The sequence below is a fragment of the Perca flavescens genome, chromosome 2 (genome assembly GCF_004354835.1).
Source record: "Perca flavescens isolate YP-PL-M2 chromosome 2, PFLA_1.0, whole genome shotgun sequence".
In the NCBI taxonomy this organism is placed as follows: Eukaryota; Metazoa; Chordata; class Actinopteri; order Perciformes; family Percidae; genus Perca; species Perca flavescens.
In genome coordinates, this window is record NC_041332.1 from 21,839,332 (window position 1) to 21,864,216 (window position 24,885).

General features: G+C 39.5%; 1 protein-coding gene across 1 annotated transcript in view; it reads left to right on the forward strand.

Moving 5' to 3' along the window:
• Positions 1–24,885, forward strand: part of grin2bb (glutamate receptor, ionotropic, N-methyl D-aspartate 2B, genome duplicate b) — a 106,179-nt gene that overhangs the window by 70,173 nt on the left and 11,121 nt on the right. Inside the window, exons 7-14 of the mRNA XM_028589074.1 lie at positions 13,538–13,652; positions 14,002–14,207; positions 14,550–14,721; positions 17,277–17,430; positions 18,906–19,031; positions 20,444–20,673; positions 22,134–22,294; positions 24,051–24,238. Coding sequence (XP_028444875.1) covers positions 13,538–13,652; positions 14,002–14,207; positions 14,550–14,721; positions 17,277–17,430; positions 18,906–19,031; positions 20,444–20,673; positions 22,134–22,294; positions 24,051–24,238 — 1,352 coding nt within the window. The remainder of the gene's footprint in view (positions 1–13,537; positions 13,653–14,001; positions 14,208–14,549; positions 14,722–17,276; positions 17,431–18,905; positions 19,032–20,443; positions 20,674–22,133; positions 22,295–24,050; positions 24,239–24,885) is intronic.

A 24,885-nucleotide genomic window follows, 5' to 3' on the forward strand; every position in this document is an offset into this window, starting at 1 on the left:
AGCCAAACATACTGTATGTTAGATATTGTTGTGTTTGCCAAACTCATCAGTGATTCATCATCCTCAAATCCTTTTCTCTTGTAAAAGTGAAGCTTGCTGTTTGAAAATATGAACAATAAGCATATAAGCAATAAGTATGTTTACATAATAAGCATCCAAACCACCCAAGAATATGTTAGAACAAATAACATCTCAATTACACTTTATTTGTTATACTGCTACTGGCTCTAACCTGCAATACGTGAACAATGCTGCACCTTATTATAATGATAATAATAATAATATAATGATATCAAGTATTCAGGGTTTCCTGCAGAAAATTTGTTAGTTAAGGTGGTAGGGTTGCCATCTGAATCATTTTATATATTATATATAATCAGTGTTGGGTGTAACGCGTTACAATAACGTAACTACTTTTTCGGGTAAAAAGTAGTGTAACGCGCTACTATTGAAAATTTGGTAACGAAACGTAGTTCCTTTTTCAATTTGGCGCAAATTTACTTTTCCCAGGGACAGATTTGACAGCTGCGCACTCACAAGCTCCACACGGGATGTGACAGAGGCTGGTAGCATAGCCAAAGCTAACTTTTGAGAGCATTTTAAGCTTCGTGGCTTTTTGCTGGACGGCGTTCTGAGCCAGGCAGACACAAAGCTGACAACCTCAGAGATGGATGCGGTGGAGATGGCTTTATACATACACACAGTGGACCGCTGTGGACTTGTGTCGGTTGCACGGACACGCAAGGATTTCCAGATAGTTTTTGTTTAACTTCAGTCTCTGCCAGAGACGCTTGCTTTTAAAAGTAACGTACTTGTAACGAGTGAAATAAAAACAAGACACGTGATTTCACTGTGTGTAGTGTTTAACTACGCTAACTAACTGTGTGTTGTGAACCGCGTGTCGTGATAAAAAACAAACAGGCGACAGCTGTGTCTCAAAGGCCGGGCAACAGAAGCCGGGACGTTGAGAATCCAGGCGCGAGAGGTAGTTCCAGTCACTTCGTCATGTATTCACTTCATTGAAACAAGAGAAGAAAGCCTCACTGATGTGAAGAACAGGACAGAGATACATATATAAATGCTCTCTGCCTGCCATCAGGCAATTTATCCCTTTAAATGTGAATAAACTACCGTTACACTCACTGCCAGAAAATGCTCTTTCCGTTCTGATTGGTGGTATCTTGACAACTCGCCGTTACCTTGTTTTCTACAGACTGTGTTGATGTGACTTGTACATTACAGCCACTCAAACAGGACAGAGTAACACCGTGGATATTTGTATTTTTTTTGAAGACTTAGTTAAGGCGGCAGGCGCGTGGTTGTTAAGGCGGCCGCCTAAACTACAAAGTGCTGTGGGAAACCCTGATTATGTAGCCATCATGTGATATTTAAAACCCTTTTACAGGGTTCTTGTTTTTAAAACAAAACATTAAAAAGTCAGCTGTAGACTGAGTTTCCAACCACAGGGTTTAATTGTTAGCATTAGCTTACACTATTTAACTACATCTGATAAAATCTGCTCATGACATGATATCGGGTGATGATTCAGAAATGATGTTGGGAGACCTCAAAGATGACGACCAGTCCGATGATTACAAATCAAGTGCAGCTTTATTCAAACAGTGAACAAACTTTCATGACACTGGAACAACCATGAGCATACAGACACGTCTGCCCAAGGATGAACCCCATGTACATCATAGTGAATACCTTTTAAACACTTTTTTGTGCTTACACAGCATGAGACATCTATTTCAGTTGGAACAGTTTACTCTTAAACTACACCTTTTATGGCACGTGCTCCTAATAGATTCTCACATTCCTGGCTCCAATTCCTCTGTGTGAAAGTTGTACCCAAACTCCTAATAGATTCTACACATTCCTGTGGGTGAAGGTTGTCCCCAGACTAACCTTCTTGTGTAGTACCCTACATACAACATATAAAATACATTTGAAACATATATAGGCAGAAATATCCAACCTATCAATGACAGTTGTTATTTCAACCAGCAAATTCCAGAGAAGATGCTTTTGTTCACTACAGTGTGAAATCAAGGACCCATTGTTTCAGAAATGACTGGGAATTGTGATGGTTAATCTGCCATCATTATTGTACACTGCTTATGTGGCGTGCGAGAACAGGTAGCTTGCCAGATGTAGCAACAGTAACTAAGTGAATTGGAGCTTTGTGAAGGAAGGGTCCGAGGCTTTGGCTGCCAATTGCTCTTCAAAATGAACAGGTTTGCTTTTACATCACATTTTCAGCACAGATCATTTGTCTTTGGGAGCTGTAATTTCAAATAAACAATCTGTGCTTCTGATTAAATATTGTTTTGAATTTGAGCCCAGGTCCAGGAGAGACAATCATCCCTTGCTGAAAAAAACATGGCAAATTAAAAAGCAATGAGCTGTGTTCACCACGCTACATGTACGTGTATGTGACAAATAAAGTACCTTTACCTTTACCTTTACCTAGTTTTTATAAGCTTTGAAATGTATTTTGGTACAGAAAATGAGCAGGGTGTCATGGACAATGCAAAAACAGATGAAATTTTTTCTTTATTTATATGAATCAGAGCCAAAGGAGCCGGGCTGGTAAAATCACAGGTGGAAAAAAAAGTGTAGTTTGGTTTTCTGTTGCTGAAGCTGGTTGAGCAAATGTGCGACGACACACATGCAGTACAACATGGACTACAAATACAAACACAAATAAAGACACGTTCCCTAAGGAGAGCAAGAATTGGTTTAATTAGCCAAGAAAAACTTAACACACAAGATGAACAGAGACATTAGCTCTCAGACTTTTAACCAGATCTTGTATTATCTTTAGCTTAACCCACAGCCATCAAGGAAAACATCCATCTTTTCCTCTTCCTCTGAACCTCCTTGTTTTTGCTTTTTTGGCACATTACAGAACACACAAGAGCATTGGTATTCAATAATTAATCCTCATTTAACTTTATAGGGTGTGCTTTTACAGTTCACATTGATCAGAGATTCCACAGATAATTGAATGCTCGGGAACAACCGGATTAATGAAAAAAGAGCTAAAGAACCAGAGTGAGGTTAGCACTAGCACACAGAAAACACACACACACACACACACACACACACACACACACACACACATGTTATTATAGCATGACATTTAACTGCTCTTCAGGGCTTACTTTAATAAAAGCTTAGAATCACTTATGTCATTCCTTATTAGATGCATTTTAGCCTTACAAAACTATGCACATGCTGGTCTGCTTTTCATCCCTCTTTTTTTCCTAATATTTAACATTTTCTCAGTTTTTGTTTGTTTGTTTCACTGTCAGTTTGAATTTGAGAAATGTGAAGAACTAGGGAAGCATTATGTAACCTCCCCTGGCATTGCTGCATTAATCTCCAGGTTGAGGTTGATGTATTACTGTAAATTTTGGTATTGCCTTCACCCATGTTTCTGTTTTTAATATTAGAGGCACTTATGCTTGCCGTGTAGGATTCCGCCACCGACTGAGATAACAATAACCCCACAGCCATGAATATTTAAGTCCCCAAAGGGCGCTATCAGACACAGGGTTAGCTCTCAATCATCCTTTAGGCACACACCTGGGACGCTACTATACTGTGTGTGTGTTGTGAGTGTGTTTTTTTTTTCTTTCCATCAAGCCATTCCATTTCTCTCCATTTGACTGAGCAAAAGTAGAGACTTTGGATCCGTGGATTTCGATGGGGACCCCAGAGGCTAGAAACAACCACACACACACACACACACACACACACACACACACACACACACACACACACTACACACACATGATTCCACCTATTCCATCCCCTCACCCCCAGAGACAAAAGCAATAATAAGGCCATATGTCTCTGCATGGTCCTGTATATCTACAGGCCACAGTGGGCTGCATGCATGCTGGATAGGCATGCCATCCTGTCAGCGCTGATGGACGGAGATGGGAGGCCCCAATGAGTCACGCTCTCAAATTTGTTTAGGGGCTGCTTGACCTTATGGGGCAGACACACACAAACACGCACATATAAATACATGCATATACCACAAGTTCCAACACAAATAAGGAAGCACACACACACAGAGCTCTAGAGGCCATCCATTGTTTCCTGCCTGACAGAAAGGACAGGAATGCTTGGATAATGAGAAAATGTGCACCAAGTGGTTTTGGATGAGGCGCTAAAGGGCTTATTTGTGTATGTGTGTGTATGTTGCAGGGAAAGCAATGTTTTTTAATATTTGTTTGACTGCAAATATTCCCCTTTGCTGATTGAAATGCCGCACTGGTAGATATGATGTAAGAGATGATTAATATTTTGTAGCGAGTTTGCTTTTATGTGATCTGACGAGACGTTTGTAGAGCACAGTGGAGAACCTTTTCTGCAGTCCAATTGACCGTGTGCTGCCTGTCCTGCATGTAAGGCGAGCATGTTACTCTCATCCTATTTCACCTTTAAAGTAGAGCAGTATTATTGCTTTTCAATTTAATATTTTCTAATGATGTTTATTAGAAGGCAAGCAGGCCTAGAGCACAACTGATCGTCTCTTTTCATAGATCCTTTCCTTTTCTTTTGTTAACCTCATTTCCACTGAGATCTCTTGTCTGAACTGCGTGGATACATGACTTTTTGTTCCTGAGTATTCTCTGCTTTTCACCTCTTTGTTCTTTATTTTTCTTTTCTCGCTCTGTGATGCTCCTACAGAAGTCCATTATCACTGAAAATTAAATGAAGCTAAAACGCTGAATCAGAGAGCAATGATGGCTCTCTTCCATCCCCCTACCCATCTCCCCCCAACTCCACTACTTCTCTCTCTTCCTCTGTCAAAAACAGTTGTTCCTTTTTTTTTTTTTTGCATATGAATGAATGAATGAATGAATTCAATTTTGCTCCTTTTACTCTGACAACTGTGTCCTTTCCCTAATTCCTGTGAGGGGCATTTAAATGCCATAGATATAACCAATCAATATTTCATACAGCCTTTTACTTATTGGATCTGTGAATACCATCGCACGTCTGTTACTACATGTTCAGTGTGAAAATTGTTACATGATTCACTGTAACTGGCATAATTAGTTGTAGGTTTATAAATTAACTTTTTTATAATAGCCTTAGTTTTATTGTGTTATGTTACACTCACAAAAAAGATAGGGACTTCCAATAACTTAATTTAATTTAAGTATTTTAAGCCACTTTGAGTCAACATTTTCTCCTTTTAGGCTAAGTCAAACCCTAATTTGTATTTGTTCTTTCTTATGTAATACCACAAGGCGCATACAGTAGTTTCAAACAGTCAATCATTTGGCTCTTTCTGGAAATTAGACAAACATTAGAAATGGTTTGCTCTATTGAATCCAGGTTTTTTTAAGAGGTGGTTTCAGGTGTGTGTAGCCAAGATAAACAGTCCAACATTATAGAAATTGATGACCACACACTGACAAAAATAATTAAAAGTGGCTCTTCAGATTCAAAATGAATAAACTCCAGCGACTCGTTTATTTTTGTTTATGCCATATTAATGTTTAATATGTTTGCTTATGTATGCACCAACCACCAAGGCAAATTCCTTGTTAGTGTAACTTTGGAAATAAACCTGATTCTGCCTTATACAGGCTATCAACGATGGCCAATCAGTAGAAATGTAGTTTGAGTTTCCCTGTCAAGTTGAAGTATTTATTTTATTTTACCTTTTATTGATGACCTGGCCAAGAGGCAGCAACGGGAGGCAAGTCGATACAAGACATTAAAACATAGATGCAGCTAGTGCAGTAAAACATTAAACAAAATTAAAACCTACAGTATTTACAGCAATAGAAATGTATGTACTGTGTTCTAAAGAAGCGAATTGAAAAGCAGGTGCAGTGATCAGAAACTATCGCTTGTAATGAGTTATTAAAGGAGGGTAAAGGAATGAAGGTGTGGAGTTTTACCGTCCTTTGTGTAGTAGTATGCCTTTGCAAGTTGCCACAAATAAAAATCAGGTAAATTATTAGAACGATTTTTTTGTCCTAAATTACCTTCACTCTATAAATATATTTTAATAAAGTGCTGTTAAGGACATATTCATGTCATTTTACCTTGAAAACTAACATCGGAAGATTCTTTCTGAGATTAGAGACGACCACTAGTAAAATCAGTGTTTGTGGTTTGCAGACTGTGAAAGGTCAATGTCCTCGCCTGTTAAACCCTTGCTCACATTTTAAATGAGAGAGGGCTCCCTCTGATACAGTGCTCCCTCTTTCCAGACTCCACATGTAGCTGTCTGATGTGTCCCACTCAGCAGGGGTCCTCATGGACCAAGATCACATGAAGCTCCTGTGGACTCACTTATTAAAGGCTGCAGCTCAAAGAGACTCAGAGCCTTACATCTTTCCTATGTGTAGTCCACATCACTCTGTATTTCTGTTGTCAGAGTGGTGCCACTAGCAATAAATGAGTCAATAAATAAACAATGATTTTTTTCCCCCAGTTTTTTTTTTTTTTTTTTTTTTTTCAAAATTCAGTTTCGGCCCCAATCAAAATATTTTTTAAGTTATTGTTTTATTAGAGGGGGAATTCAAGTAATTGCCACACATTCATTTTGCAGAGAGTTTGGTTTGCGCCTACTTCGAGTTAACCTGACAAGCCAGATGGTTGTTTTTCGTGGGATTTTGCGTGATTTCATGATATTGTGAGAATCCAGCTGCTATGCAAGATAAACTTTGAAGCACTTGGGAATGACAGTTGACTGCAGATTTGATCAAACTGGCTGGCAGACAAGCAGATACTTACCAAACAATAATAATTATGACACATCCTGGAGACACAATCATGCTGATAATAAAAGTTATTAAGACAAGTTATTTCAAGTTAATAAACTATTTACAACTAGGCTTCTTGTACAAATTCTTCTTCATATTCTTCTTGTAAGACTCTTTCGTGATGGGCTCATTTGCAGTTTGATAACATCTGCAGTCACACGTGATAACAGTCAATTAAAAAAAACTAGGAGACAAAACTAGATTTTTGAAAAATGTGAACTTCATATTAGAAAATACAAATTAATTTACCAATATTAAGATATAAGTAATGTCCAGTTACAGTGATGCACAAACAAACCATTTTTTATTTTTTTTATAATAAATTTGTTTTTTAATATTTGTTTTAGCTGAAGTTAATAATTGCTGTGGTAGTTTGTCAGTAAAGTTATTTTTGTGTTGGGCAATGTCCTTGCTCTCTTCTTTTGTGTAAAGTACCTGTCTGCTAAACACTCTTATGTGTACCTGCTGTAAATTTTCATTGCATGTACTCACACATAGGGCCCCATTGAAAAACTTTCTAATATGTTCTGCAGTAAACCCTGAGTGGCACATCTCTTAGGCCGGTTACACACTGCCGGCGTGGCGTGAGCATGGCGTTTCTGTTGTGTGTCAGCTGCGTGGATTTTTCTGTCTTTACACACCAGAAACGTGTCTGACGCGGCGCTGCTGCTGCTAGCCTTGTCTGTACACATGAATGTTTCCCATTGATAAATATATATATATATATATATATATATATATATATATATATATATATATATATATATTACAGATGTTCCGATACCGATACCATATTGCCTTAAACGCTGGTATCGGTATCGGGAAGTACTGGAGTTTATGCACCAATCCGATACCACGTAATAAAGCCCTAAAGAAAATCTACGTTAAAGTAGTTTATTTATGTTCTTTTTCCGTTATAACTGACTGTCAAACTGGAAAATAAAAGAAAGTTCTTTGTTTGTTCATGTTTCACAAAGAGTTTAACCTGAGCCAGACCGACAGCAAAGATAGAAATAATATCACATCCATACAGGGATAGTAGTATACAGCTGTTAAAACATAATAAAATATATGACACACTGGTATCGGATCGGTACTCGGTATTGGCCAATACGCAAGTTCAGGTATCGGAATCGGTATCGGGTAGCAAAAAATGGTATCGGGCCATCTCTAATATATATATATATATATACTGATTTAATTACAGCAAAGACAACATCAGCAGTATTGACGGCAGAATAGGCTACAGAATATTTCGTTCTGTATTGACAGGTGCAATATTAGAATTTTTTTTTGTTATTTATATCTGCATTTATATCAAAACCTAGAGACTTTCAAACATCAACATGTCATTTATCAATATGTAATCGTGTCTAAATGACATATAAACATCTTTTCATATTCTATTTTACCTGGAAACGCTTTCAACACGCTTGCGTGTTGCGTGAAAAATAGGCGTCGGTTCTATTTCTAGCAGGCATGCGTTTTCAGCGCAGCTTGAGCCCATGTTAACCTGTTAACATGGGAGCCGAAATATAAACGGACACGCCACACAGCTGACACTCTCACGCCACGCAGCCAGCGTGTAACCCGCCTTATATATATAGTTGTACATTTTGTTGTACACTGTGTCTCCTGACACAGTCACTGCCTCTGTCCTACAGGAATGTAATGTGCAGTATATTTCATCAGTAGCTGGTAACTCTTCAGAGGCGGGTCTTCTGCATTCCAGATTACAGTATGAGTCATCCACCCAAACCTGATACAGTATGTACATGTGTGTGTGTGTGTATGTGCACCACAGACTTCCTTACACACATGCACAGCAGGGATATGTATTTTTGCATCCCTGCATTGCAGCGAAAGAGAAATTGATTGAGCTTCACTCAAAGATAAAGGGAAGTTGCATCAAATGGCTCTGAAATAAGTTTTAAGATATTTTAGAGGGAAAAAAGGGGGATTGTGTCCATGTCATGATGATTCAGTGTCTCTGTAACTAAAAGATAAATTTCTCTTACAGCCAGTGATTAGTTGGGGAACAGTTGGTGAGCGAGGCGCACGCAAGCGCAGCATATGGCTGTGATGAAACCGCATAAGGCTCAGCTAGTAGCTCATCCTAGTAGTTTAAAAAAAAGAATCTTCCTCCAGCAGAGCCAGAAGGGAATTCTGACATGGGAAGGGATCAAACGGCACATTAAAGCTTCATCAATAGTACAGGGATACAAAATTATAAACAGAGCGGCCTCCTCTGCTGTAACTTCACAGCGTGCGTCAGCCTTTGTGAAGGCACAGGTTAATGTACGGGCAAATGAATCCTATTGATGTGCGATTTGATGCGCTGCTCAGAGGTGAGATGGTGAGATTGATCTGATAGTGAAAGACAGCATGAGGGGAAGTGGGTAAACACTCAGGTTTAGACTGAAAAATACTCCTTTCAACCAGCCTCTCTCGGGTGAGATTACTGTTCCCATGGCAACACAGCTGATTGCATGAAAATTGCTGGGGTTGTGGGTGCCATGGCAACACATTACATTACATTATACTGGCGTTAAGAGCCTCCCTGCATGCGTCCCTAGGTTGCGGTTTTGAGTATACTTACAATGTCACCCCAGTCATGATGACACACACAGAAGCCTCTACTAGTCTCATGGGTCGCCATGGTGTCTGGGCGGCAACACGTTGGACCTCCTGAGCCTCCACCCATACCGCTTTGATCTTTTTGGTTGCCTATTCAAACTGAGATTATGTTTAGGAGGCTAATCCCATGTTATACGCGCATTACAGCAATGCTAGCCAGCCAGTATGCAGCAATAGGCATTTCATGGAAGCTTGAGTCATTATTGACTTTCTCAAAGCATGTAGCCTACGTACTTAGGTGTGTGCGTGTGTGTGTGTGTGTGTGTGTGTGTGTGTGTGTGTGTGTGTGTGTGAGAGAGAGAGAGAGAGAGAGAGAGAGAGAGAGAGAGAGAGAGAGAGAGGGGGATATAAATATATTCGAAGACGTTACAGATAGAGGTACTGAATGTTCTAGTAGGAGGTACTTGCGATAAAATCTAGGATAAGTTTCAGGCCCATTGCTCATCTGTTGTCTGTGCTTTTTTATTCACTTGTGAATAGATTTATTGTCTTTTTTCACACTGTTGACTTGTTGGGAGATGATGGTGGGTAAAATGTGCACTGCACCTCCTTTAAAAAAAGTCTGCACGCTCGCTCACACACACACACACACACACACACACACACACACACACACACACACACACACACACACACACACACCCCTTACTCCTTGCATTCAGACAAGATATTTATTTCTCCGGTGGATTGTTTCAGAGGAAGAGCGTCTCCATGGTGATGGCAGCCCACAGATCAGGACAAGGAAGAGTGAGGGAAGGAGACGGCAGAGAAAGAGAGAGATGATTCCAGCTTATCTCCCAGTGCTGTACACTTGTTGACACACATATATGCTGATGTGTATTCATACAGGCGGTTAATACACTCTCTACTCCGTTCTCTCCCTTCAACCTTTCACTCATGGTTTCTTGTTGCTATCTTCGCCATCCCAGCTCTCACTGACTCTCCCAGCCTCCCTGTACTCCGTCTTTATCTTTCTCTGTCTATCAGGTGCAATATGTTTAACCAAGCTTCAAACTGGGTCATCTTTGTCATATTTTACGCTAACTAAGCAACCTTTAGCCTTTACAATATTGAGTCAATAGAAGCAGTGTGTGTTCACACACACACACACACACACACATACACACACACATATATATACATATATATATATATATATATATATATATATATATATATATATATATATATATATATACTGTATATACTGTGTGTGAATAATCAGAGATAAACAAAGCAAATGTGAACAAAAGCATACTGTAAAACCAGTGGGTGTCAGATATTATATACTGTATCCATCCCCAGACATCATTTTCTGATCCACATTTCACGAAAGAACATTTTGTGAGTATTTCACTACTGAATATTTGACAGCTCAAATGAGTCATTACAATTGCCAACCGTGTGCGCTTTGTGATTGAAATGTTTTGGCTCAATATTTCAATGTTCAAGAGTTTGAGAATATTTATAAATTAGGGTCCTTGATTTTACGTGTGTGCTTTGTCCCACCACCCCTGTTTAAACTATGAGCATGTTAGCCTTATGACAAGAGACGTTACCAGAGAGATGCATTATACTTTGATAGCAGAGGTGTTTGATTTAGTGTTGTGGCTCTTATGAACCACAGCAGCAGAAAAGCTCTCCACTGAACTCTACCTGCTCTCTTCCAAACAGCAGACAGACACAGTTAGCGACTAGCTAGTGACCATACTGTAGTGAAGCATTTAGCAGCTAAAGATAGTTCCCTCAGGAGTAAAAGTCAGCGCTCGGCTTTAAACGACAATGTTAAAAACAACAGACAAAACCAGAAATATTGGTGTCGTCATGGACTCAGACCTGAATTTCAACAGGCACATTAAGACAATTACAAAGTCAGCTTATTATCACCTTAAAGCAACACTAGAGAACTTTTCCCAATTCGGTCCCCCTACAGGTTGGAAGCAGAATTGTCCATTACATTATATACATTATTAATGTCCGATACATTATCCATGACATTGTCCAGTTAATTCGAACTACAGATCCGCTATCCGATCTGGCAAACTTGCATAATGTAATGTAATGGACAATTCTGCTTCCAACCTGTAGGGGGACTGAAACGGGAAAGGTTCTCTGGTGTTGCTTTAAGAATATATCGAGGGTTAAAGGACTTACAGTATGTCTCAGCAGGATTTGGAAAAACACTTGTCCATGCTTTTATATTTAGTAGACTTGACTACTGTAACAGTGTCTTTACAGGTCTCCCTAAAAAATCTATCAGACAGCTGCAGCTGATTCAGAACATTGCTGCTTGAGTCCTCACTAAGACCAAGAAAGCGGATCACATTACTCCAGTTCTGAAGTCTTTACACTGGCTTCCAGTGCCTCACAGAATTGATTTCAAAATACCTTTACTAAACGGTTTAGGGCCAAAATACATTTCTGGGGTCTCATTTATAAAACTGTGCGTAGGATCCTTACTATAAGTGTACATATGCCCAAAAGCCGAAAATGGCGTACGCCGAAAAAAAGTCTGATTTATAAAACCGTGTGTACGCACACCTGTAAGCAATGTTCCCTTAATAAATCAGAGATTACCTACAAGCATGCATACGTGGATCAGCCTCTTGTCCCGCCTTGTACACGCCCATTTTTAACCATAAATAGTCAATGCAAAGCACCTGGTGAATGTTGATCAGTGTATGAATGACACTGGCAGTTGTTACACCATATCATGATGACTGGTGGAGAAAAAGCGAAAAATTTCTCAGACGTTCAGGAATTGCTGCAAATTGAATTATAATTTTGGCCTGTTCTTGCACAGTGTAGGGAACCCTGATCTATAGACTACATATATTAATAATATCTAAGAACACATTTTTATTTAAGATTTGAGTTGGAGGTGTTTATGGAACAATTATCACTCAGTACAAGCGCAAATAACACTGCTGGATTTCATCTTCATGGAAGATATGGAGTGAGGCATCAATACTAGAAAATATTACGAGTAATCTTATTACCATTTACTCTCTCTGCAGTCTGACTTCAGTTCACCACTTCACCATCTGCGTCGCCAATTCCTATTATAACTAATTTTATTTTCTCCAAATTGTGCGTACGCACGGGTCAGAGTTTGCGTGGAGGACCGCACATTCTCCTGTCAAGTTTGTTTTTTATAAATTGCAACCTTTGCGCGGGAAGTGACGTACGCACATTTTCAGCCCCGTTTTGTGCGTACGCCATGTTTATAAATGAGACCCCTGATCTGCTACTACACTATGAACCACCCAGACCTCTCAAGTCGTCTGGGACAGGTCTGCTTGCTGTCCCCAAAGTCAGAACTAAACAGGGGGAAGCAGCATTCAGTTTTTATGCTCCACATATCTGGAACAAACTCCCTAAAAAACTGCAGCTCCTTATTATGACCTCATAAGGAGCAAGATTCCAGATCGGCCCATCTGAGCTTTCATTTTCTCAAAGGCAGAGCAGGATACCCAGGCTGGGGCAACGCATTTTAATGTTAAAAAACCTAATAAAGTGAAATCTTTATGCCATGGGACCTTTAAATCAAAGCTGAAGACCTTTCTTTTTGATGTTGCCTTTCTTTAAATAATTGTTAATTTCTTATACCGCACTGTAACTTTTATTCTTGTATTTTATCTGTTTAATTTTTTTCTAATCGTTTTTAACTGCTCTTTAATGTTTTATGTAAAGCACTTTGAATTGCCCTGTTGCTGAAATGTGCTATACAAATAAAGCTGCCTTGCCTTGCCTAGCAAAACAGAGCTAACAGGAGTGTAAATATTGGGCTAAGATTCACCAGGTGGCCAGAAAGATGACTATATGAATGTTAATGTGTGTCTGCTGGATGTGTAAATAATCAGCTGTTTGCTAACACATAGCCACTTCAACTTTAGTTATAAAATGTCAATGTTGTGTTTACAGATTGTTGTACTGTGTGCTGCTCCCAAGACCAAACAAAATCAACTAATGCAGTTTTAAAGAAATCTACAGTATTTTCAGTTCATCTTGATGTCTGCCCATTTTGCTTTCAGACCAAAAGACGGATCATGATCTATCATATTTCTGACTCGGACTTGAATTGTCATTCTCAGGTACCTCATGAATGTGACATTTGAAGGCCGAAACCTGTCATTTAGCGAAAAGGGTCACCAGATGTTTCCCAAACTGGTCATCATTCTTCTAGACAAGGACAGACAATGGGACAGGGTGAATATCTTTCTCTCCTCTTCCTCGCTTCTCTGTCCACTTCATCTTCTCTTTGTCTCCTCTGTCCACGTCTTCCCCTCTCTTCTGTTCTTTTATTGTTATCTTTTCTCTTCTCTTCTTTTCCTCTCCTCTTCTTTTTTTACTCTTCTACTGTCAACCTCTTTCTGTGTTCTGTGCTGTCCTTCTCTTTTCCTCTTCTTCTGTCTTCTGCCTTTTTTTCTTGCTTTGTATTTTTCACCCTCTGTGATGTGTCTGTCACTTCTTCATTTGGAGTGTCTCCCTGCCACTTGAAGTACCTGTTATAGTTAGCCTGTATATCACACAGCACTCCTCCAACTCACTCATACAGGTTGGCAAGTGGGAGAGAGGCTCTCTGACGATGAGGTACCATGTGTGGCCTCGCTTTGAGCTGTACTCTGCAGCGGAGGAGAGGGAGGACCACCTGTCCATCGTAACTCTGGAGGAGGCGCCGTTTGTCATTGTAGAGGACGTGGACCCGCTCAGTGGGACCTGCATGAGGAACACTGTGCCATGCCGCAAACAGCTCAAACTGAGGTGAGAATTTGGACGTAGGAAAGATTTGGTTGTTTTTGCTACTTTTTTCCTAAAAAAGTCTCATGGGAGTAGAACATCTGATTTGTTTTTACTGTGTGAATCCAGGATGAATATTTTGGAGTCAAGTTCTAAAAATAAAACCATGTTTTCTTAATGAAACTTAGTGTGAGTCATATTGATTTATACATCAATACGACTGCAAAATGTTTATTTAAAAGTTTATTTAAAACTTCTGGTATACTGTGTAACAAGTCAAACAAATCACCAGTATAAAAAGTATATAAAAAAAACAGTATATCTTTACTTTCTCTTCCTGCTCTTCCTCTCTGTACCACTTACCAGCAATCAGACAGGTGATTCAGGGATTTACATCAAGCGCTGCTGCAAAGGTTTCTGTATTGACATCCTAAAGAAGATCGCCAAGGCGGTCAAGTTCACGTACGACCTCTACCTGGTCACCAACGGCAAACATGGCAAGAAGGTTAATGGGACTTGGAACGGCATGGTTGGGGAGGTGAGGGCATTTTCATCACTCAGTTTATTCCACATGTTCTTGATAAATTTCTGGCTTTGATTCTGTTTCACTGATCTGTTATTGAACTGTTTTTCTTTTTTGGAGTTACATATATGGTTGTGCAGAAGAAGAAAGGTGGATCTTGTTGGCATAAGGAAAATTAGAAGGAAGCAGCAGCTTTGCATCGGCTGTAAAGCTTTAAAATTCCCACAATACGCAGACCTGCTGGCACATCAGCTGATTGTGGATTTTACAGCTGGCAGAAGACTGCAGCACAAATGCTGGAGACCCACCATGCAACCATTATTGAACCAGCAAAGTGACTAAACAGAGCAGTGTACATAATATCTAATTATATTCAGTGTGTTTAGCTGACTTCTATCAGAACCAAGTATAGTTCACCAGTACATTCACTATGACTGCAGATCTGTTTATTACATTACATTACATGTCATTTAGCTGACGCTTTTATCCAAAGCGACGTACAATTGCGATATCTGTCAGGATATGTCTGGAGCAACTAGGGGTTAAGTGTATTGCTCAGGGACACATTAGTTTGTCTCCCACACCAAAGGCATGTGTCATATCCACTGCGCCATCATAACTGGCATCCATTTAGCTCATCATTGTGGGTGGTGTGTCACTGATGGCATACAGTATACCTACTGCTATTTCACTATTTTCTTTAAAGCGTGGTGCATTCAGCATTTTAGATTTAGTTCTCAGTATAGCTGAGAATTTGGTTACCAAGCTTCTCTTTCTCATTTGTTTAATGCAACCTGATGGAGGTCATTTTAAAATTTGTAACACTGGAAAGTGAAATGAATCACTTAGTGTTGGAAGTTGCAAATGAGGCTACACAAATATTAACCACAAAAACAACTGTGGATCAATATGTCTTAAATTTAATCCATTTCCATTTAGTCATTATGCTTTATGCTTATTTATTCAATGTAATGTAGGTATGTGTTTTTTTATTTTGTTATTTCATTTTCCTTTGCTCATCACTTTTTTCACATTTGTAATTCACTTTTCTTAATAATATGAATACAAGGCAAAGACTAAATTGCTTTAAATCAATTAAAAAAGCAAGTAAGTATGTAATCTAATACTAAAGCTAACACTACTACAACCGGGGAGAGTGTTTTGGTGCCTACCGGATTTTATTTTTATGATCGGGCTAATTATATTGTCTGAATGTCTCTTTCTCACTATCAAGCTTTACTTGTTCCCCACAACCTTGCCTGAGGGGGAACTGTGATCAGCTCCACAAAACCTCCTGAAGCTCCTAATCAGAGATGGAGAAAGAAAAAGACAGAGAAACAGAAAGCAATTGGAAGATAGAAGGCAAGAGAAAGAAAGCGGCCTTAGGGAAAGACCCACTTCTCTCCTGCACACATTACACATTAGACATTCAGCACAAATCAATGTGACGTCCAACTGATTGATTGTGGCATAGAACTAGTGACATTAATATTATCTTAAGAACATAATTGAGATTTCCAGGATAATATAAAATTACAGTATCTTAAAGAAGTACTTTACCACTGTAAAGAGGGTCTTTTCATTACACTGGGATGTCTATGCAGTAGAATGGCACAACATTCTTTTTAATTGGTGCTACACGGCCAGAGAAAACAGAGAAATGGTATCCCCTTTCACTCAAAAGGTAGAAAACCTACAACTGCCAGACTGCACTGCACTTCACCAGACCAGTGCATTCTGGTTGCAGGGGGTTGTAGGGGTCTCTCTCTCGATCCATTTATATACTCTTTGTGTCTGTATGCATAACTACTATCTGTAGTTCAAGCAACAGCCAGCGAGCCCCCTCCGGATAACATGGAAGGCATGATCCGGCGGTTTTAAGCTGGGAGATGAGCACAGAGATCTGTGCGCTGACATGATGGATGGAAGTTTACCATAGCTGATTTACACATACTACACACATTGTTATGATACAAAGCTGATTGGAAATCGGTAAAGTATCCCACCTACTGTAGATCTTTTTATACAATTCCTGAAATATGCATTAGCATAAAGGCAAACGGTTATGCAAATGTGCAGTGCATGCATCCATTGATGCATTAGTCAATGCCCTGAAATGCCTAAGCAAGCAGCTAATGATTTCATTTGAATGGGGGCGGGACAGGACAACAAATACAGAAAACAGAATGTGTGTGAGAGAGAGAGAGAGAGAGAGAGAGAGAGAGAGAGAGAGAGAGAGAGAGAGAGAGAGAGATAGAAAAGCAGGCCTCTATGAAAAAGTGTGACAAACGTGCGTAGGATTCCTGCTCACTCTGGTATGCATATGCCTTATTAACACAGTTTTCTGTGCTCCATTTTTATTTATGGCCCGACGCTTCAGGAACTTAGGACTAAATATACCTGAACAAAGTCAGAGGGAGGCTGGGAAATAGTGTGTTGAATATGTGGCTTGTGTATGAACTGCAGCACTGAATTACTTTCAACTTTTCACCGCAATCCTGGGAATATTCAGCACTGACCTTCCATGTTCCCCTCCTGTCTGTCTGTGTCTGTCTGTTGTTGTCCCTCAGGTGGTGTTAAAGAATGCCCACATGGCAGTGGGTTCGCTCACCATCAACGAGGAGAGGTCAGAGGTCATTGACTTCTCTGTGCCCTTCATCGAGACGGGGATCAGTGTCATGGTCTCTCGCAGCAACGGCACAGTGTCCCCTTCCGCCTTTCTTGGTGAGGAGAAACGCACCTAGTGCTTCTGGCAGATGTACAACACAATCGAGAGCACTTAGATGTACAGGCACACACTTAAATCGAATAATAAATGCACAATCACTGATAGAGTACAAGCAGGTTTTGTTGCAAAACAATGACATTGTTTAATTGTGTTGATCAATGTGTTGCACAAAACAGTTTGGTTACATGGTGACATAAAATGCAGCTGAAAATTGCTTAAAAGACATCACTACAAACCGAAATGCATGTGCTTGTATGTTAACATTATCTTATTAAAGTGCTATGGTTGAGATTGAAATTTGTGTCTTCACCTTTGGAAACTGTAGTTGTAGTTGCTCTTTCTTGTTCTATCATTCACTGCTATATTTAAGATGGATCCAAAACATGTCAAAAATGTTTTGTAGACATAATGTACAATCGCTGTCAATGCTTCAAAATAAAATTTTAATGTGAACTAGCAGCAGTAGGAAATGTGCAGTTTGCATTAGTAGTAACTTAATAGAGCTCTGATATGGCTTTGGTTTTTGCAAGTTAGAATCTATGGCCCTGACCATGGCTCTGAAATATCAGTAGCCTATCTCTATATAATTAAATCCATGATGCTGTCCGTGGTGCTGAAGTAGCAAACAGATTTGTAATTGCAACTTTTTCTCTGAATCCCACCCTTCTGTCAGTTTAAAGATACAGATCCAAAAGATTTGTACATGGGGCGGTTTGCTAGTCGTGGGTGAATGAAACAAATCTGTCTCCCCTGTTAAACATTTACAAATTGCCTACTGGCTGTAGGTGAGTGAACAGTTACCAAAGAGCTGAAATTACGAACAGTAATGCTGGATTACATGCTGCTTTGTTTCCTGTGAATCCCTTGTGCATGTAAAAGGCAATTTAAATCCAGCGTGAACACCACCACTAACAATGAAACCTAATATATAGAGAGCTAATTGTAAATAAAAGAATTAAAATGCTGGGCATTGATACTGTTATTAACTATTAAAATTGGAACATTTAGAACAACACCATCTGCTGATGAAGATTGTGTAATACAATCAAAAGCTCCAGAGCACTAAATGGACCTTGTAGTGAGATTGTTTTGTTAACTACAGTGCTATGGTGTTTATCACAGATTGTTCAGTGTGTGGAAATTGCAAAGCAGAGTGCAAGTGGTGGAAAATGTGCCCATTTCAATGAGTACATCTGTCCATTCACACCTACCTACCTTCCTCTCAGTTTCTCTCTTGAGAAGTGCTTGTTAGTGTTCACACAAATGCACACAGTACATTATGTCTATATACAAATAATCATGTTGATACCAGGGGGTGATTTTTTTTATAATTTTCTTTATTTTGGTTTAATGAACTTCCTTTCTCTGTCTTCCCACAACACTCCCTCCCCTTTCCACTTCCTCTGCTGCACCCTCTCCTTCCCCCAACCTCCCTTTCCCCTCTCTCACCCCCTCTCCCACTCTGTTTTAGAGCCCTTCAGTGCTGATGTCTGGGTGATGATGTTTGTGATGTTGCTGTTGGTGTCAGCCGTGGCTGTGTTTGTGTTTGAGTACTTCAGCCCGGTGGGTTACAATCGCTGCCTGGCAGATGGGCGAGGTGAGAGGATTGCACACACACACACACACACACACACACACACACACACACACACACACACACACACACACACACACACACACACACACACACACACACACACACACACACACACATGCTCAGACACAGACAAGGGCAGACCCAGTCAATGCATGCTCCAAAAAGTTGACAATGAGGTACATTTTCAGGCGATCTCATGTCCTGAAATGAAGACATAGTTGGCATGTTTTGTTACCTTGAATGCACCATTCAAAGAGAGCTCCTCATGTGCTAAATTACTTTGATTACAATCCCTTCTGAATGAGTACGACTTGAGCGCTGGGACTTTCTACTCAATATCATGGAGTACTTATCTCCATCTACAGTCACTTAAGCTCTTTTACTAATGAAAAGGATCATTGACAAGAGCCAGATAGGTAATCTTAAGTATTCTTAGCATCACTGTGTGAGACTGTGAAAGACTCCTCTGTTCTTGCATTACGTGTTTTTTTTTATTGTGCCATTCTCAAATATTACACGTTGTTACACCGACACATCTAGGGTTGTAAAACCGATGAGTGCACTTAAGTAGATCTATTACCATACATTGAGAATGTGTGTCAGGTTTAATGGCATCTGACAGTATGGAACAACACAACCCTGTTAAATGAAATTTGATTCCAGCAGGTCATTCAAATTAATTTGCCTATCAAAATCAATGCTTCAGATTCAATCTATTTTTTCTCCAGGTTTTATACACCCATCTCTGTTTGACTCTCAGGACTGCATTAGCCTGTCACAACGACAGCCACTCAAGATAAAATCAGAGACTTGTTATATTGCTGCTCACAGCTTCTTCTTTTTTTATCAAGGACCAGAGGGGAGAAGAGTAATGGTGTTTGGTTTGGAGTTATGTTGGTTTTCTGAATGTCTTCTGTCACAGCAACAGTATATGGTGTGTGTGGTTTAATCACTAGGTTATGTGAAGCTGTTGTCCTATACTGCTGCTCCAGTTGTAGCATAATTGTAGCCTGCTGTGTGCCCATCTACCCCTCCCCCTTCTCTCTCTTCTTCCCTGTCTCTGATGCCACAGAGCTACAGTAGGTAGTGTTTCCATCCTGTTACCTTGTCATACTCCCACAGAGGTAGGTGGAACAGAGGTAGTCTGTAACAGTGGGTTGTCACTGCAGCGTCTGGAAGAGCGGATGTGGACCGTACAGCACATCCTGCGATCACTGACAAACTAAAGGATGGGAATAAATCCAGTCTTTGTCGCTGCCATCCATCAAGTACCTCCCACAACGACGGTCTTGAGTGAATGCAGATAAAGTGAAGTAGCACCTGGCATCTGTGAAACTGATTTCTTGCATCCTCATCCCTCAATCATATTTCTTTGTACCCTTCCTCCCTCCCTTCTCTTTTGTTTCTCCCAGAGCCTGGCGGTCCCTCCTTCACCATTGGTAAGGCCATCTGGCTGCTTTGGGGTCTGGTTTTCAACAACTCTGTCCCCGTGCAGAATCCCAAAGGTACCACCAGTAAGATCATGGTGTCAGTGTGGGCCTTCTTCGCTGTCATCTTCCTGGCCTCCTACACTGCCAACCTGGCTGCCTTCATGATCCAGGAGGAGTATGTCGACCAGGTGTCGGGCCTGTCAGATAAAAAGGTGTGAATTCAAAGCAATGTAAGGGGCTGTGGGGCGGAGGAGCAGGCGTGTGCAGTACTTAATGTGGGTTGTTGTCAGACACGGCTTTTTGTAGTTTGTGTGAGTAGATTAGAGTCTATGAGAGGGTAGGGCTCCCACTAAAGATTATTATTTTATTTCATGTATCCTTTATTTTACAGAGTAAAGAGTTTAACAGAGAACAGAAAAAAAACTATAATTTTTGGGATTAATCGTTTAGTTCCATGGTTCCCAACCTTTTTTGTCTGACATACCACTACAGCTCTATTAGATGAGCTCAAGTGACCTGTGAGTGACAACACCCATCATGTTTCAAATGTGTTCATTTAAATGGATTTGAAAGTGTTATTTAACAGTATTAGTTATATAAAAGTTACAATATGTTATATCATATAGTTAAATCATCAGTGTTTTGGTAGGATTGGTCACAAATTAATTTGTACAGTATGACAACTGTTTGTGTTTCTAAAGCTAACTAGTTTCCATGCACCCTCAATCACAACACATGGTTTTTAGGGTGGTGGGAGGGAAATCCTGTGCAGTCGGCCTGTTGTAGCTCGTAATTTGTTGGTTATTGTGACAATAATATACTAAAGTAAGCTATTCCACCATCTTTTCAAATACCCCCTGGGGTAAAAGTACAACAGGTGGGGAATAACTGGTTTAGTTCATAAAAGTAAAAAAAATAAAATACAATGTGAAAAATACCCTTCCCAAGTTCTTAAAGCCCAGGGCAATTGTTTTCATTTTTCTAACCAATAATGCAAAAGCCAAAGCCCTCAATTTACAAAGATACAAAATAAATGAAACTAAGCTTGACTAATTGTTTTTGAAATTTGGCCCTACAAATACATTTGAACTTAAACTTTATTTATAGACTAATTTGAACAATTTAGTCTATAGAATTACTCAACAGAAAATGAATCAGCTGCTATTTTGATTATAGATTCATCAATTTAAAATCATTTTCAAGCAGATTTGCGAAAATGTTACTCAGTTACTAATTGTAAGTATCTGCTCTTTTTCTTTTCTTTGTCTTATCTGATCGTAAACTGAATGGGTTTTGGAAATTATGATGGGCATTTGTCACTTTTATCTAATATTTAATACACCAATCGATTAATCAAGCAATTTAATTGATTATTCAGTAATGAAAATAATCATCAGTTGCTGCCCTCAACTTGAAAGGTGGTTCTTTTTTATTGTACATGTGTACAGTACATGTTTGTCTGAATGTGTGTTCTGGACTCTCCCATGTCTTTCTATTGAGCACAACACTAAGCATTTCGTTAATTCTGAGTTACCAAAAGCATAGTCCTGTGCTCCTGCTCAATAGTGCATTAAAGGCAATCTGATGCGGCTCAGTGCCTTTTCCATGCTAACGAGCACTCCTCTGTCACTTTCTCTGTTATGGTTTCTTTTCCGGAAAACACCCACCACAGTTCCAGAAGCCTAACGAATTCTCGCCGCCATTCCGGTTTGGCACGGTGCCCAATGGGAGTACAGAGCGCAACATCCGCAACAACTACCGGGACATGCATACTTACATGACCAGCTTCCACCAGAAGAATGTAGATGAAGCGCTGCACAGTCTGAAGACCGGGTGAGGAGGAGAGACATAGAGGGGAGGATGTGAGGAAGGAGGGAGTTGAAAGAATCTCAGCAGGGAGAAAAGAGACTGTGGTGGAGCTGTGAGGTCCTGTACTGATGCAATACAGAGAAAAGATGATGAAGGAATAAGAAAAGGGAGAGAGGAAGCGGGAGCATTCTGGGCAATGTGGGTGGGCAGCCAGTGGAGCTGTATATCAGCCTGCCACTGGCACCCAGAATAGCAGCATGTGGTTGTTAGCTAATATTCACACTCTCTGCCTCTGAACTACAGGCTAATTTCTTCCTTTCCTATTCACTCTTTCCCTGTTTTCCTTCTTCCTGTCGTCTAATGTTTTCTTTAATTCACTGCTTAAAGGATCAAGAATGCAAAACACCTCTGGTGAGAGTTTGAGCTGAATGACCACAGAGGCCTGTAGAGCCCAGAGGCACCGTTTGATGGTAGTTTGTCACCAGGCTGGAGACTGTCATGTCAATCAAATCAGTTAGGGTTGGTCTGGATAGAATAGAGTAGAATACAGGGAAATGTCATACTTGAGCTTAATTAAAGATGAATGCTTGATCTTTGTTGTTTCCAAAAGCTTTTGACCACATCTCATGGCATTCCTCAGCCGTCAAGGAGATGGTTTAGGTTTTACTACAAAAGTCCATACTAAGGCCACATGATGACACCTAAACTGCATGACAACTGGGCAATTCTATTCGCTGAGGAAGATCACAAGATGTGTTTGAAAGCTTCAGAAACAACAGGTGGGATCTTGTATTGAGAATTGTTTTGTGTACGTTATAAGGTATATAGGGAATTAGGACTGCTGCTCTTTGAAGGTTCATTTTTTCATTTGTTTTTAAGATGTTAGCAAAGATCTTTGTTTCAGACTAGGTGGTCCACTTTAAAAAACTATGGGATACCCAGGAATAAAACAGAATAGAATAAAATGATCAGGGATTGTATCCAAATCCCTCCCTTCCTGGTTTCCTATATTTACTTTCTGACATATAATATATAAAATACAGTGTACAAAGTCAATTTGGAATATATCTGTGCTATATAGTGCCCTCATAGGGTCCATAGCATGCACACTGCCTTTTCCTAAATATCCCTGAATGCAATGCTTTGCCAGGTAACACTTTATTTTATGGACCATACATTTCTAATAATTTCCTTGTAAGTTTCCTTGAAATAACTGTGCAATTTGTCATTAATTATAGCTGAAATAAAGAGAGTGTTCCATTGTTACATTTTCAATTAATTCCAATTAAATGCTAAGCCAGCGTTTCCTAGAGTGTTCTACTCAGTGCACAGTAGATCGTCTGAACATGCAGCACACGTGCACAGGGGAGCGTACAATTCAACATTAATGAAGAAGGCAGTCTCCAATAATAAATTAATGATTAATAGCTACCTAAACCGACTAATACAGCTGTCAAAATTGTCTCTATGGTACCAAATTACGTAATTCTTTTCAGGAAACCTTTCAGAAATGAAATAACAAACCCATAGAATGAAGTGTTATCCATCGCTGTTAATAGATGTGTAAATAAGTATCCTAAAGTCTCAATTTATTATAAACATATATATATATATATATATATATATATATATAAAGTGGGAATAGTGATGAATGAGTGAGTGAGGGAGTTATTTTGAACACATTCATTCACCGTTATTATATGATTGGAGGTACAAGAGGCTCCATAACACAATGTAAAAATGTTCTTTTAACAAACTTTCCTTACTCCACGCTCTGTAGCAAACTGGATGCCTTCATCTACGACGCTGCAGTGCTGAACTACATGGCGGGCAGAGACGAGGGCTGTAAGCTGGTCACGATCGGGAGTGGCAAGGTGTTCGCCTCCACCGGCTACGGCATTGCCATCCAGAAAAACTCCGGCTGGAAACGAGCTGTGGATCTGGCTATCCTCATGCTCTTTGGAGATGGTAAGGAACTTGAATAAAATAATATATTTTAATGAAGATTTGAATGAAGAGGCCTTAAAAATGTCATCATTATAAAGCAATAATGATCCATCCATCCATCCATCCATCTTCGTCCGCTTATCCGGTGTCGGGTCGCGGAGGGAGCAGCTCCAGCAGGGGACCCCAAACTTCCCTTTCCCGAGCAACATCAATAATGATGACATTTCTATTTGGCTTTTCTCTGTTGCTTTTAATATTTTAAAATTAATTTTATTTATACATATATATATATATATATATATATATATATATACACACACATACATACATACATACATACATACATAGTGGCTATTGTTAATTGCCACTTTAATGTAGAAGTCGCACAAATAGTATCATATGCATATGTTTTTTGAGATAATGGTTTAAATTGGGTCCTATTTATATTGTAATATCCTGACAGGGAATATCCCGTAGATAGGGCCTTAATATAATTACACTGTATAATGTTGAGGTATAATGAGGTATAATGTTGTCACAACACTATTAGAGAACAACCAAATACATCCACTATTCTTTTTTTTTTTTTTTTTTTTTTTTTTTGCTATTGTAGCCTAAATTTATTTCACTCAGTATAAACAAAAATTAACTTCCCTTAAGTGGTGAAT